This window comes from Kogia breviceps, chromosome 3, assembly GCF_026419965.1.
Source record: "Kogia breviceps isolate mKogBre1 chromosome 3, mKogBre1 haplotype 1, whole genome shotgun sequence".
NCBI lineage: Eukaryota > Metazoa > Chordata > Mammalia > Artiodactyla > Physeteridae > Kogia > Kogia breviceps.
The window spans coordinates 151,223,384-151,239,499 of record NC_081312.1 but is presented as its reverse complement, the minus strand read 5'-3'; the positions used below and the strand labels follow the sequence as shown (position 1 = coordinate 151,239,499).

The window sequence follows — 16,116 nt, the reverse complement described above, 5'->3', positions numbered from 1 at the left end:
GGAAGAAGGGAAGGTTCTTTATAGTGGAATGCCAATTACTAAATGGTGATGCCAGTCTACTAAAGAATGACTGGGGTTAGAAAGACCATCATTATATAATCATATTATTTCTTCAGGTATGACTCTCCAGTGGATATGAAAACAGTTTTTTTCTAGTTATCTTTTTGTTTTGTTTTGTTTTGTTTTGTTTTGTTTTGTTTTGTGTGTGTGTGTGTGTGTGTGTGTGTGGTATGCGGGCCTCACTGTTGTGGCCTCTCCCGTTGTGGAGCACAGGCTCCGGATGCGCAGGCTCAGCGGCCATGGCTCACGGGCCCAGCCACTCTGCGGCATGTGGGATCCTCCCAGACCGGGGCACGAACCCGTGTCCCCTGCATCGGCAGGCGGATTGTCAACCACTGCGCCACCAGGGAAGCCCGAGTTATCTTTTTTATTATTGATTTCTAGCTAATTTACGTTTGGTTGGAAACATGCCATTATGATGTCAGTCCTTTGAAGTTTGTTGAGACATGCCTTGTGACTCAGTACATGGTCAGCTTTTGTAAATGTCTGTTCTTGAAAAGAATGTGTACGTTTTGCTGTTGTCAAATTTGTGTTATTCAAATCTTTGGGTTGTTACTGATTGTTTAGTTACTTGTTCTATCGATTACTGAGAGAGCTAATTTTATACTATAATTACAATCTTTTTTCTGTTTCTTCTTGTTGTTCTGTCAGTTTTACTTCATGTATATTTTTTTCATCTTCTTACTTTTTTTTTTTTTTTTTTGCGGTATGCGGGCCTCTCACTGTTGTGGCCTCTCCCGTTGCGGAGCACAGGCTCCGGACGCACAGGCTCAGCGGCCATGGCTCACGGGCTTAGCTGCTCCGCGGCATGTGGGATCTTCCCGGACCAGGGCACGAACCCGTGTCTCCTGCATCGGCAGGCGGATTCTCAACCACTGCGCCACCAGGGAAGCCCCATCTTCTTACTTTTAACCTTGCTATACACCTAGTGTTTTAGATGTATCTCTAATAAACAGCATATACAGTAGTTAGATATCATTTTAAAAATTCAGATTTTAATCTTTTAATCAAGGCAATTAGTCTGTTTACATTTATTATAATTCATAAATTTTTGGATTAAAATCTACCTTATTTTTTTCTTTGTATTATATTTTTCCTTTTTTCCCCTTTTATATGGATTTCTTACAGGTGTTTTTTTTTTTAAATCATTTCCCCTTCTAGATTTTAAGTTACATGCTCTGTTTTTGTTCTTTAGTAGTTACTCTAGAAAGTACAACATGCATATTTATCCTCTCCAAGTCTAAAGCTTATCAACACCTTACACTCCTCCCAGGCAATACAAAGGCCTTGGAACGCATTCACTGTCTTTACCTCCCTCCTCACTTATGGGTCATTATTGTTGGGTATTTTAACTATTTTTTTTAACCCCAGAGGACATTATTGTTGTTTTGCACAGGCAAAGTTTGCATAAATTTAACCTAATATTTACCACTTTCTTTGTCCTTCAGTCCAACTATCATCTGAGAACTTCCACCCAGGCTCACTTTTCTACTACCTCAAAGTACATCCTTTAGAATTTCATCTAATGAGAGTCTGCTGGTGACAAACTATTGGTTTTTGATGATCTGAAGATGTCTTTATTTTGCCTTGATTTTTTTAGTAACAACTCTTTTGAGATATAACTCACATACCATAAAATTCACCCATTTTACGTGTATAATTCAGAGGCTTTTAGTGTATTCATAAGCTTGTGCAGCAGTTGTCACACTCAATTTTAGCACAGCTTTGTCAGCCTGAAGAGAAACCCCACACCCCTAGCCATTAACCCCCAATCTAACCAGCAACCACCACCCCCCACCTCCCCCACCCCTGGCCGGCAGTCACTAATTACTCTCTATAGGTTTGCTCATTCTGGACATGTCATATAAATGGGATCATACTATATGTGGTTCCTTGTGACTGGCTTTTTTCTCTTAGCTTAATATTTCAAGGTTCATCATTATTGTAGCATTTATCAGTATGCTTTGGTCATTCCTTTGTATGATCAAATAATATTCCATATAGGTATACACATTTCCTTTATCCATTCATTCATCAGTTGATGGACTTTGGGTTGTTTCTAGTTTTTGGCTATTATGAATAATGCCCCTGTGAACATTCAGATACAGGTATTTGTTGGAGTACCTGTTTTCAGTTTTTTTGAGTTTATATCTAGGAGTAGAATTGCTGGATCATATGGTAACTCTGTGTTTAACTTTTTGAGGAACTGCCAGACTGTTTTCCAAAGCAGCTGCACCATTTTACATTCCCAGCAGCAATGGATAAGGGTTCCAATTTCTCCACATCCTCACCAACACTTTATCTGTTGCTTTTATTATAGCCAGTTTTAAAAATAAAAGGTTTATTGGGATATAATTTATATACCATAAAATTCACCCTTATGCAATTCAGTCTCAATTGTTGAAGGATATTTTTGCTGGGGGAAAAGTTTTAGGTTACTCTCAGCAGACTGAAGATATTCCACTGTTGTCATTGTCTTTTTTTTTTTAATTGAAGTATAGTTCATTTACAATGTTGTGTTATATTCCACTGTCTTATGATTTCCAATTTTGCTGAAGAGAAATCAATTATCTGTCCAAATATTGTACCATGAGGGGAATTCCCTGGAAGTCCAGTGGTTAGGACTCAATGCTTACTTTTTTCTTTTTTTTTTGGCTGTGTTGCATGGCATGTGGAGTCTTAGTTCTTCATCCAGGGATCAAACCCGCACCCCCTTGCGTTGGAAGCATGGAGTCTTAACCACTGAACAACCGGGGACGTCCCAGGACTTGGTGCATTCAGTGCCAGGGCCCAGGTTCAATCCCTGGTTGGGGAACTAAGATCCAACAAGCTGCTTGTTACAACCAAAAAAAACCCCAAGTTTTGCACAATGATGTATTTTGGTGTGGATTTATTTTTCTCTGTCCTGTTCAGAATTTGTTTGCTTTCTTTCTTTTTAAAAAATAATTAATTAATTAATTTTTGGCTGTGTTCGGTCTTTGTTGCTGCATGTGGACTTTCTCTAGTTGCAGCAAGTGAAGTTGTGGCACACGGGCTTAGTTGCTCCGCGGCATGTGGGATCTTCCCGGACCAGGGCTCAAACCTATGTCCCTTGCATTGGCAGGTGGATTCTTAACCACTGCACCACCAGGGAAATCCCATTTGCTTTCTTGAATCTGAGGATTTGTATCTTTCATTCTGGAAATATCCCAGCTATTATCTTTTAAAATATTCTGCCCCAGTTTCTCCTCTTTTTCTGGAACTAGATTTCTAGCTAGGTTTATGTTAGACTTTCTTACTCTATCTCGCATGTCTTTTAACTTCTCATATTTTCCATCTCTTTCTTTAGTTTTCTGTGTATGCATCTATTAAGTCAGAAACTATGTGGGATACAAGACCCCTGGTTTATTGCAGCAATACCTTGCATCCATTCCCTACACCCTAATTCCCACAGGGTGATATGATAAGGGCTAGATGATACCTGTGTATACAGTTGAGTGCATCACAGGAAAGGAACCCCAAAATTCAGAGACTCTGAGCACTCGAGGGTTTCTGGCACATCTGCACATCCTCCCTTCCAGAGAGATCACTTTTTACCTTAGAATGTAGGCAAATCTCCCCTGGGTGAGAGGGGAAGGGGCCTTGATGATTATTATCCTGAAGGTAGGGAGACGTCTCCAGGGAGAGAAAAGAAAGGGCTTTATCTTTACTACTGTGAAATGTCTCTGGGGGAAGTGTGACTCCAAATCTCACCAGAGGAATACAGCAGCCAAGACCATCTGCTACTTCACATGTCCTTTGCTCAGAAGGATTGGACCATGTAAGAATGTGAGAAATCCATGGAGCCAGATCCTGGATACTTTCTTCTGGTTTCCCCCCCACTTTACTAATTATCTCTTTAGCTGTGTGTAGTCTCCTGGTAAATCTATCTGTTGAATTCTGAATCTTGGTTATTGTATCTTTCATTCCTAGAAGTTCTGTTGGCAAGGTCAACTTTATAGTTTTCTGTTTACTGTAGATATTTTCAAGCTTGTCTCTTATTTTGTAAACATAAGTTTAATTGCTTTATACTGGTATGTCTGATACTGTTTGACTGTTTCTGTTACAAATAGTTCTCATTCCTGGTGCCTTGTTTACTTGTGTGGTTGATTATTTTTGTCTGTATTTGCTATATATTGTCTTGTTGTGGGAACTATTTAAGGCCTAAGATAAAGGCATACTCCTCCAGAGTCATTTTTGAATTTGCATTTGGAAGATGCCTTGGAGTTAGAAACACTTTAATCTAAATTCATGACTTGGATTTTTTAAAAAATATGTGGGTGATAAAAATTGGGTTCAGAAGTTTCTCAGGTTTGTGGTTTCGGAGTCTATCCCACTCAGTCCCTCAGCAATTGGTAACTTTACTTATAGACACCTGGGGATAGAAGTGAGGTTTAATTTTGGTTTACCTTTGCCCAGATGGTATAGCCCTTTGGGGTGCTGGTTTTATAGGGGAATATTTCCCACCATGGTTGTGCCCTAACTTTGATTCTGTCCATCTTTTTCCTCCAAGGCTAGCAAAACGGATGTTCAGATTCTCAGGTTTAGACAGCTGTCCTCAGGATGAAAACAACTGTCAATGCTCTCCTTACCTCTCTGGGTTCCCACTTTTGGCCTCATCATTTTAACTTCTTGTCAGAGATTTACTGTATTTAATAATTTACTTTTTTTGCTTTCTTTTTTTAAATTTTCATTTTATATTAGAGTATAATAGATTAACAATGTTGTGTTAGTTTCAGGTGTACAGCAAAGTGATTCAGTTCTATATATACATGTATCTATTCTTTTTCAAATTCTTTTCCCATTTAGGTTATTACAGAGTATTGAGCAGAGTGCCCTGTGCTATAGTGTAGGCCCTTGTTGGTTATCTATCTATCTATCTATCTATTTATGGCCGTGTTGGATCTTCGTTGCTGCACATGGGCTTTCTCTGGTTGTGGCGAGCAGGGGCTGCTCTTTATTGCGGTGCGTGGGCTTCTTATTGTGGTGGCTTCGCTTGTTGTGGAGCACAGGCTCTAGGCACGCAGGCTTCAGTAGTTGTGGCACATGGGCTCAGTAGTTGTGGCTCGTGGGCTCTAGAGCACAGGCTCAGTAGTTGTGGCGTGTGGGCTTAGTTGCTCCATGGCATGTGGAATCTTCCTGGACCAGGGGTTGAACCCGTGTCCCCTGCATTAGCAGGCGGATTCCTAACCACTGTGCCACAACTGATTTTCTTTTTGATTTTCTTTTTCAAAGATGAGTATCATGCCATTTGGGGACTTCCCTTATGGCACAGTGGTTAAGACTCCATGCTCCCAATGCAGGGGGCCTGGGTTTGATCCCTGGTCAGGAAACTAGATCCCACATACATGCTGCAACTGAGTTTGCATGCCACAACTAAGGAACCTATGTGCCGCAACTAAGGAGCCTGTGAGCCACAACTAAGGAGCCTGCCTGCTGCAACTAAGACCCAGTGCAACCATATAAATAAATAAATGTTTTTAAAAAAAGCTGAGTACCATGCCATTTAAATTAGTTACATTTAATATGATTATAATATTTCTAATGCTAGTTCCCACCCCATTGTTATTTAGTATTCTTGTTTCATGCTTTTGTCAAATGAATTTTTGAAGTGTTTTTGTTGAGTTTTGTGAAATATTCTTGTGGTGTTTTAATTGGAATTTTGTTAAACTCACAAATTAATTTATGAAAAACTGTTACCTTTGTGATATTTAAACCTTTCATTTAAGAACATGAAATATTTCTCTATCCAAATCTTTATTTATCCTAGTAATATTTGGTCATTTTCTTTATATCATGAAGATGTATGTCTTTTGTTAGGTTAATTGGTAGTTTAATGTTTTTCGTTGCTGTTGTTAATTGAATGCTTTTTAAAAATTATATTTTCTAGCTCGTTATTACTACTACATGAGAATGCATTTGACTTTTGTGGACTTATATTTATCTTTTATTTACTGAAGTTTTAATTATCTATTGTTGTGACTGATTTTCTTTGAATTGTGTTGGTATATAATCGAATTGTCTACATGTATGATATTCTCATCTCTTCTTTTCTAGTATTTCCCTTTTTGAATATCTTTGCATTGGTAAGAATGTCTAACATGAGAGTGAAAATAAGAACAGTCTCATTTTAGCCCGTATTTTTAATGGAGTCATCCCTGTTGTAAAATATAAGATATTGTACTGGGTCTTGATTTTAAGTACTTCTAATTTTATGTTTTTATATATCTGTTAGAAATGATTTGAGTTTAACAGATGCCATTTCAAATATGCATTGGTAATACATACTGTGTGATTCCATATATCCATGTAAGTTCAGGAATAGGTAAAACTAACCTATGGTGAATAAGTCAGATAGTGGTTACATCTGGGGTGTATTAACTGGGAAAGGGCACAAGAAAGCATACTGATGTGCTAGAAATGTTCTGTATCTCTATTTGAATGTTGTTCATGCAGTTATATATGTAAGTAAAACTATATTGAGACATACACTTAAGATCAGAGAAGTAGTTAGAAGTAATTCTGTTTGTTACTGTAAATGTGGTATGTTTCTTGCTTAGCCACTTGTAGGGTTTTTTAAAAAATGTTTCCCTTTAGTTTAATTTTAGGAGACTATGTCTTAGTCTTATCTGGTTCAATAAAGGTCCTCTCAATTTCTGGCCTGAATTATTTTTATTTGTTCAAGATACTGTTGAGATAGGACTCCTTTAATCATTTATTATTTGTCAGTGGTTTCTTTTACTACTTCAAGAAGTATCATTCGCTGGATATATTTTTTATATTCCAGCCCTGGATTGTTGTCATTCTCTCATAACTTTTTTTCCATTGATTTATTTATTCTTTCTATGTATGGATATGGTTTTCTGGTTTACTTGTTTCATTTCATTTCATTTTTTTGCACTGTTCAATCAGCTTTTTACTTATTTATATTGTTTTACAATGCCATGATAACTTCCTTCATGTACATGAGAGAAATTTTTAATCATTTTCCAAATTATACTTGTGACTTTTGTGGTAAGTCTAATTCAGAAGCTTTATCTGTTTCTGGGCTCTCATTGTTCATCCCCTTTAGTATTGTGAAACTTTTCACCAGTCTCTATTTTCCATTTATTTTCTTCTTTTAATTTTGTATCACTGATCTTTGCTGTTGATGAACATTTTGTGTGTGTGTCAAACAATTTTATTGATATTTTTTGCTTCTCATTACTCACTAACTCCTTAAAAGCATTACTGCTGAAGGCTGTTGAGAAGGAAAATTGTGTACTTGCTACCATGCTTCAGAATATGACTGACTAGAGGATGCTACCCTGTGGGAATAACCAAAGAGCAGTGTAGCTTGAAAATAGGGAAGGGTGCCCCAGGGTTAAGGTTGACTACATGCCAACTATGAATCCATAATGTATCACTACAGTTAGGAATCAAACACATATACTATTGAGATGACTAAATATGCATATCAAATCGTACTGTGGAATAATATTGGAAAACTATTAGAATACCATGGCTAGGGGAATCCCCTGGCGGTCCAGTGGTTAGCACACAGTGCTTCCACTGTAGGGAGGTATGGGCTCGATTCCTGGTCAGGGAACCAAGATCCTGCATGTGGCATGGCACAGCCAATAAATAAATAAACCCTCTTTCTTAAAAAAAAAAAAAAAAGAAGAAGAAGAATACCATGGCTAGTTTTGATATAAAAATAAATAAGGTATGAAAAATTGTAGAAAGTTGAGACAGGAACAATAAAAACTTAGAAGGAATGTGGGGAAAGGTTAAGCATCATGGACCATTTTGTCCTGCTTTGTCTTAAGGTTGAAGGACTGTGTGCCTCTGCCTCCGTGTCAGCCATCTAATCGTTTGAGGTTGAAATTTTGAGAGGGCAGTAGTGTGACTTCACTCTTTATCATTTATTCTGTGAAAAACTTCCATATTGGACAGGACCTTGGAGAGAGCATACTTCAGTGAAAGACCAGTGCTTTTAAACTGGATGTAAAATGGAGAGGTGCCTTTGGATGTGCAGGGACTGTGGTTTAAAAATATTCTCCACTAAAAATAAAAATCAGGGCTCCTTGGGGAAATGGCTGATTCTAAGTCTGGGGCAAAAAAATGCACAAGATAAGTCTGGGATGTCTTTTCATTCCAGTTAGTAAGGAAGCTCTCAAAACCTACTAAGTTTATGTCAAAAGTACTGAAGAAACAACCTGGAAAGGCTCCCACTGGGCAAACATGAAACAGTTTGAGAATTGATAAGGATGATAATTATATTGGATTAAAACATACCTAATGGTTAATTCATGAGTTTATAATGATACTGAGAAAAAGATTGACCACCATTAGAGGCTGCTAGAGAATTAACTCATTATTTTGAAAACAAATAAAGGAAAAGAATCCAACACTTATCCTGTCTTTTCTACGTCAACTGTACCACTGGGTAACAAAATAATAGATCAGAGAACATTTCTCTTGATAGAACTATTCCAGCTAATGAATGAAGACAGAATGACAGAATTAAAATATCACTATTTTGGGAGGTCGACTTTCAGAATGGTGAAGTAAGGACCTTGGGATGTGTGTACAGATGAAACAGTATTGGATGAGTTGATAATAGTTGATGAGTTCATAAATGTTGACAGTGGCTGGTGGGTTGGTAACAACTTTATTAAGATATAATTCACATATCAGTGTGAATTATTCAGTGTTTATTAATTAGCTGTTTTACCTAAAGCATTTTAAAGAGGACGAAGAGGCACAAATCATTCCTTCTGGAGAAGGTGGAACAAAATCTATATCATAATCATCTTCATCAAGCTCAACACATGGAGATTTCCCAGTTGAACTTTCTACCAAGTTTTTCTTTTTTCACTGTTATCTAAAGTAAAGCAGTTGTTAAACATAGATTATTTTAATAATTAGCGAGTGGGGTTTCCCTGGTGGCGTAGTGGTTGAGAGCCCGCCTGCCCATGCAGGGGACATGGGTTCATACCCCGGTCCGGGAAGATCCCACATGCTGCGGAGCGGCTGGGCCCGTGAGCCATGGCCGCTGAGCCTGCGTGTCCGGAGCCTGTGCTCCGCAATGGGAGAGGCCACAACAGTGAGAGGCCCGCATACCGAAAAAAAAAAAAAAAAAAATTAGCGAGTGGAGTATGATATATGTAAAACTTCATATTTCCATGTATATCATTTAGTGTTGTTAATTCTTCTAAGATATATGGCGTAAAATAAAAGGAGATCTCTGATAAACATAGAATGGGAAAGAGGGTTATAACTCTCAGCTCAAATGAATGAGAATTGTTTACTAGCCCCATATTCTGCTATCCCGTCTTCCTTTGGCCCCAGTAATTTTAAGGTGGCTTAAGCTACACATTATCCCAGGCAGCAGCTCAGCAGTGTCACAATTTGTTACACAAGAGGTGTAAATATGCTTGGTAAAAGTGTTCTTTCAGGTTGAAACTAGGTAATTATGAAGCACGGTATCTTGCTGGTAAACCATTGCTATCATTGGTGGTGCTCTTCCTTCTTTTTGATTTTCCCCTTAGGTAGAGAATTCAGTTATTCCTTTGTTCTTTGGGTTTTCAGTGTGCTTTGATCATTTTCTCTCACCTCACTCCCCAGTCGGCTTCCATTTATGCTTCAAGCCTAGGCCAGGTCCCATTTTTCTGCAAGCCTTTTCCTAATAAGCCCTTCCCTAATGTCTTTTGTGCTTATTTTAGCATTGGGGGAAAACCAGGTCATTTGCTATTTAAGTGCGACTTCAGTTAGTTAAAGATTATATATTTCAAATGTTAACCGGTTGTAAATGTCAAAACAGTTTTTTGACCAAAAAAAAACCCCTCACTACTCTGGACACAGTTGGAACAGTGCTCTACCCCCTAGTAAATATTGTGATTAATGCAAAGTGCATAACTCCACTGATATTTTTTACCCTCACTTTTTAGGATCATGGCTGCTGTTCCTCAAAATAATCTACAGGAGCAACTGGAACGTCATTCAGCCAGAAAACTTAATAATAGATTAAGTCCTTCAAAACCAAAATCTTCGTAAGTATTTCGGTTGGTTTGCTTCCATATAGGCACTAACACACAAGTGAAATACCTTCTCTTTCAACTCTTTCATTGTAGAGATGAGGTAATGAAGCTGAGAGGATCAGTGATTTTTCCCACTTTGCAAATTAATGGTAGAGCATGTTTTAGCAACACTAGGTAATTTATTGTTCAGCACCTTTGCATGGTTTCTAGCACATAGGGTTTTTTTTTTTTTTTTAGCACATGGTTTTTGTTCAGTAAATATTTATTGAATGAATGAATACACATCTTGTAAATTTGGGCAAATCGGTGTTTTTAATATTTTAATATAATTTTATATCCTTTTCAAAAACCGTTTCTAAGGAAACTGTAGCTCTCCAGTTCTATTCTTTCCTCCAATCTATATTCCAAACTCCTTCTAACAGTACCTGATATTTTATAATCTTCATTGTGCTCTTACCAGATTCTAGACACCATTCTGTGTGCTTGGCTTCAAAGTCACCATTGACCTTCATGTCACTAAATCCATCCGATGTCCAGGACTCTTGCCTCTTTCACTTGTCTTTCAGATTTCAGCATAGCTGGCAGTTTCTGACTCTTTTCCCCATTAAACTTTTATCAGAGTAGAAACAAGTAGCCACGTTTTCCACTTACACCGTCCCCTCCCTCTGGAGAGGCTGTTAATTAAGGACTATGAGCCTGAGAAACAAAGTAGTAGGAATGGCCCAGATACTCTCAAAGCTGAATAATTAGCTTCTGAATAGGAAGAATCAGAGCATGCAAAGCATAATTTAAGTTACCTTACACATTTAAAAATCAGAGACGGAGATAGATTCTTCGCTCGCTCATTTGTGATGCAAGGAAGTAAGTTGTTATATAAATTAGAGTTTTGATTTGTATACTTGCTGGGTTTGGTATACTTGCTGGGTTTGTTGAAATTAATCCATCTAATTCAGTTTTTCGATTATTTTTCAGAGGTTTCACTTTTAAAAAGAAAGTATCTTCAGCCAACGATGTATCTATAACTACTGTGTCAGTAGCAAAAGCTCCTGTGTTGAATGATAAAGATGTTAATATTACTGAGGCCTTTTCCTTCAGTGAACCTTTTCCCCACACCACAAATCAGCAGACAAAGATCAATGACTTTAAAAATACTCCAGCTGGACAGCAAACTAAGAGAGTTGGTTCAAAACCATTATTGCCAAATTTGTCACAGGTTCCTCAGGAAGTTTTATGTACTACCCAGAACACACTGGTTGTAAAGAAATTAGAATTTAGTTCTTCATCAAATTCTCTTATTACCTTCAATGATTGGGATGATATGGATGACTTTGATACTTCTGGAGATTCAAAAGCATTTGTGACACCACGCCAAAACCACTTCATAAGAGTAAGCACTGCTCAGAAATCAAAAAAGTCTAAGAGGAACTTTCTAAAAGCACACCTTGATAAAACAAATACAGTAAAGACCGATTTGACTCCTTCCTCCTCTGAGAGCAAGCAGGCATATTTGACTAAGAAACAGAAGGATGACTCAGAATGGTTAAATAGTGATGTGATTTGCATTGATGATGGCCCCAATTCCGAAGAGCTTATAAATGAAGATGCTCAAGAAAATCAACCTTTAAAAACTCATTTGGGAGAGGAAAGAGGTAAAAATTATTGTTTTATTTCATTTCAAAAGGTTGTATTAGTTTATTCAAAGCTAGGCATTGGGAACAGCAGCAAATATGATTTAGCTTTTGTCCTTAGGATGTACAGAGGTGCTTACACATCCTGAGCACCATCTGTTGGCCACGTTCTTGAGGCAGGGCATACTAAGGAAATGAAAGATTTTATTCTGCTATTTATATAAACAACAAGGATAGCTCCGTGATTTTATATATGAAGAAATATGTAGAGGGACTTCCCTGTTGGCACAGTGGTTAAGAATCTGCCTGCCAATGCAGGGGACACAGGTTCGAGCCCTCGTCCAGGAAGATCCCACATGCCGCGAAGCAACTAAGCCCATGAGCCCCAATTACTGAGCCTGCACTCTAGAGCCAGTGAGCCACAACTACTGAAGTCCGTGCACCTAGAGCCCATGCTCGGTAACAAGAGAAGCCACCGCAGTGAGAATCCCGGGCACTGCAATGAAGAGTAGCCCCCTTTCGCCACAACTAGAGAAAGCCCATGTGCAACAACAAAGACCCAATGCAGCCAAATAAATAAATTTAATTAACTAATTAATTTTTTAAAAAGAATTATGTAGAGAATATAATGCTTAGTGAAATAAGTCAGAAAGAAAAATACTATATGATATCACTTACATGTGGAATCTAAAAAGTAATAAAAATGAATCTATATACAAAACAGACACAGACTTGTGGACATAGAAAACAGACTTATGGTTACCAAAGGGGAGAGGAAAGGGGGAGGGACAAATTAGGAATATGGGATTAACAGATACAAACTACTATATGTAAAATAGATAAGCAACAAGGATTTATTGTGTAGCACTGGGAATTATACCCAATATCTAGTAATATCCTATAATGGAATATAATCTGCAAAAAAACCTGAATCACTTTGCTGTACACCTGAAATTAACACAATATTGTAAATCAACTATACGTCAATAAAAAGAAAAGAAAAGGTCCATAGAAGTTAAAATGGCTTCTTAATGGTCTACTGCCTGGTTAGTAGTAGAAATGGGATGTGAAACTAAGCCTTTGTGTTATAATTCTTTTATGGTTTGTACCACCTAATGTTGATGTATAATATGATCTAATCATGCTATTAAAGTATCATAAATTACATGCAAATTATTTTCTGTTTAGGTCTCATAGTTATTAGATGTCTAGAACTTAATAGCTGACATTAGCCATATGTGGAGGTACCCATATTATGAAACAGTTGTAAATATGAGACTAACATTTTTAAACACCTGAATCCCATCAAGGTTACTATAGGGTGAGAGAGGACTGGAAAGTGATTGGTAATAAGCAAAACTATAGTCTAATCAAACGTGTTGCTATTTATGAAGAGAAAATTTGGTAAAAGGTAAACTAGAGAGCAACAGTTTGGCAGTGTTTTCCCACGTAGTCAAGAGAGAGACTCTGGGAGACTTAAATAACTAAGACACCTTTGTGGTAAAGTAGAGATTGTTTATCTGTATAAACAACAGTGTTTGTACAGTTATCAGGCTTACTTGTACTTTACCCTTATTTAAGTGTGAATGAAAAACAGAGAAACGAAAGTACTGATAATAAGGATGGGTTTCATAATTTAACTGGAGACAGTCATGAAAATCCTTAAGCAAATTATCGGCCTCAGTCCAGCACTCATTGGACTTATTCCAGTTGACTCAATCATCATTTATGAAGAAACAAGGCAACACTAACGTGTGAAAGGAGAGAACTCATATCGCACAGAGTGGTGTTAGTGCTTATGACTTGCTCAGAGCACTCACTCACAAGTGCTTACACCCTGTTCTTTCTGTCTCATTAATATTAAAATAACCTATGTTTATCAGCTGTTTTTTTGTACTTTAGATAATTGTGAAAAGAAGAAAAACCTGGAAGAAATGGAATTACATTCAGTTGAGAAATCTTCATGTGTTGAGCTTGATGAAGATAATTATGACATAGATTTTGTTCCACCTTCTCCAGAAGAAGGAATGACTTCAACCTCTTCATCCTCTTTAAAATGCTCTAGGTAAAATAGTTTATTAATTAATAAACATTGATTCTGGGGTAGCTGAAATAATTTAGTTATGAAGTATCATCTCAAAATTGATTAATTTCATGCTTCTGCACAATTTATTTTGTATCCAAATGAAAGCATCAAAAAGTCCCTTTTTATTTACATTTTATTTAATTGTTGGTATTCTAAAGCTATAAAGTTCCATTGTGATTCATTACATGGGACCTCTAAACAGTTTTATGTAATTGATCTTGGCATGTGGAATATAGTCCTAAAGATACTGTATTTCCAATCTCATGTACCTGAAATGACCCAAAACTAACACCTTATTTGTGAAGGGACTTAGTAAGTAATGTGTTCTTCGTCTTCTTGTTGTTTTTTTTTTTATTTTTAAAAAAATCCAAATAGAATTGACCATTGTATTTGTCATTCACTAAATTTTGGTAAATTAGTGACATGATTGTGGTTAAGTGGTAGTATTATGGGAAAAATAGAGTCCACATAGTTCATTAATAGCTGAAAATAACTAATAGTCTTTGTTACCTCCATCCTCACCCCAGTCTAAATCACAGTTCAATTGAGTGGTCTGGTATATACTCTGCTGTTAACCATATTTTGATGAGAAACAAATCCCTCTAGTTTATCACCTGAAGGCAGGAAGGAGGTGTTTGCCTGCATAACCTAGTTTTCTCTAGGTTTTTGTTTTAACAGGTGGGTTGAGATATTTAAAGAGGTGGGAAAGGTTGAAGCATGATTGCTGTTAGACAACAAAACAAAAACTGTAGGAGCTCCCCTCTTTCACCTCCCAATAGAAATTGAGACAGAATTGTAGAAAAAAAACTGAACAAGAGTTCATATAGCATTCATCAGCATTCTCTTTTAACAGGAGAAGCAGTTGAGGCCTAAGGAGGAGCAGGGGATTGTCTGGGGTGATAATTAAAGGCAAATGGACTAAGATCCAGTGTAGGGTTATTTCCTGGGCCATACCATTCCCTGTTGACTGCCTGGCTTTTTTCTTTGTTTATTAAAAAAGTGTGTATTGCACAGATAACATTGTAACCACATTAACAGGATACTTACTGGTAGTCTTACAGTCCAACAAACCAAACATTTTCTGTATCCACATTAAGTTTTTTTTTTTTTTTAATTGAAGTATAGTTGATTTACAATATTGTGTTAGTTTCAGCTATACAGCATAGTGATTCAGTTTTGTTTTGTTTTTTTTCAATTATATTCCATTATACGTTGTTACAAGACATTGAGTATAATGCTCTGTGCTATACAGTAAATCCTTATTCCTTATCTATTTTGTGTCTGTACTCCTAATTTGTCCCTCCCCCGTTCCCTAGCCACATTGTTTTGTTTCTTCTCTACACGTGTATATGATTTTTACATTGCCATAATCAACATGTAGCTATAATTTTTCAATCTGCTTTTCTTTTAACATTATTTTAAAAACATTTTCCATATTGCTACACAGTCATTATTTTTATTCCTTTTAATGGCTACATAATTTAATGAGTTGTCATACCATAATTTATTTTACCTAGATCTTCAGCGGTTGGAAAATGGTTGTTTCCAAGGTAAATTTTCTCTATATTTTTCCATTGCAACCTAGTATACATATTTGTATACATTATAAAACTAAAATAGAATTTTCACAAATGATACTGTATGTGCAGTGCACACCAATTTTCTGTTTTTTTTTTTTTGGTGGTATGCGGGCCTCACTGTTGTGGCCTCTCCCGTTGCGGAGCACAGGCTCTGGACGCGCAGGCTCAGCGGCCATGGCTCACGGGCCCAGCCGCTCCGCGGCATGTGGGATCTTCCCGGACCGGGGCACGAACCCGTGTCCCCTGCATCGGCAGGCGGATTCTCAACCACTGCGCCACCAGGGAAGCCCATGTTATATTTTATTTCATTTTAAAGTGCTGGTTGTGACTTCTGAATTAATTTCAGAGGTGTAATGGTTAGATAACATATGACAGAAAAGAGAACATGTCTTTGTAACTCCTGTATTCCTAAACCTCTTTAGCTGGGCCTCAAAATCCTCTATCTTCAGACCCCAAATTACCTTTACAGCTTTATCTCCAGCTATGCTCTTACAGTAACCCTAAGCTCAATAGCCTAATGAGACTTACAACATAGTTATTCATCATTCTTTGATGTACTTAGAAGATTGCATTCCAAAATCCTGCTTTAGAAAAGTACAGTTGATTCCTGAATATCGAGTAAATAGAATTGTCTTTTTTATCTTTCCTTTGTAAGCTGTCACTTTCCCATACCCATAATTCAAGGTTTCCTCAAATCCTACCTTCTTGGCAAAGCCTTCTCA

General features: G+C 37.2%; 1 protein-coding gene across 5 annotated transcripts in view; it reads left to right on the top strand.

The window, feature by feature from the left end:
- The window catches only part of BLM (BLM RecQ like helicase), an 86,224-nt gene that overhangs the window by 13,962 nt on the left and 56,146 nt on the right, over window positions 1-16,116 (top strand). For 4 of the 5 annotated variants that reach the window (XR_010839839.1, XM_059057256.2, XM_067029941.1 and 1 more), the window contains exons 2-4: window positions 10,011-10,112; window positions 11,073-11,749; window positions 13,631-13,793. Coding sequence is in view for 3 of the 5 variants with exons in the window: in XM_067029941.1 (XP_066886042.1) it covers window positions 10,011-10,112; window positions 11,073-11,749; window positions 13,631-13,793 (942 nt within the window). In the remaining 2 variants the exon portion in view is untranslated. Of the gene's footprint in view, window positions 1-10,010; window positions 10,113-11,072; window positions 11,750-13,630; window positions 13,794-16,116 lie in introns of those variants that run through there. The other variant, XM_067029943.1, reaches the window with a different exon arrangement.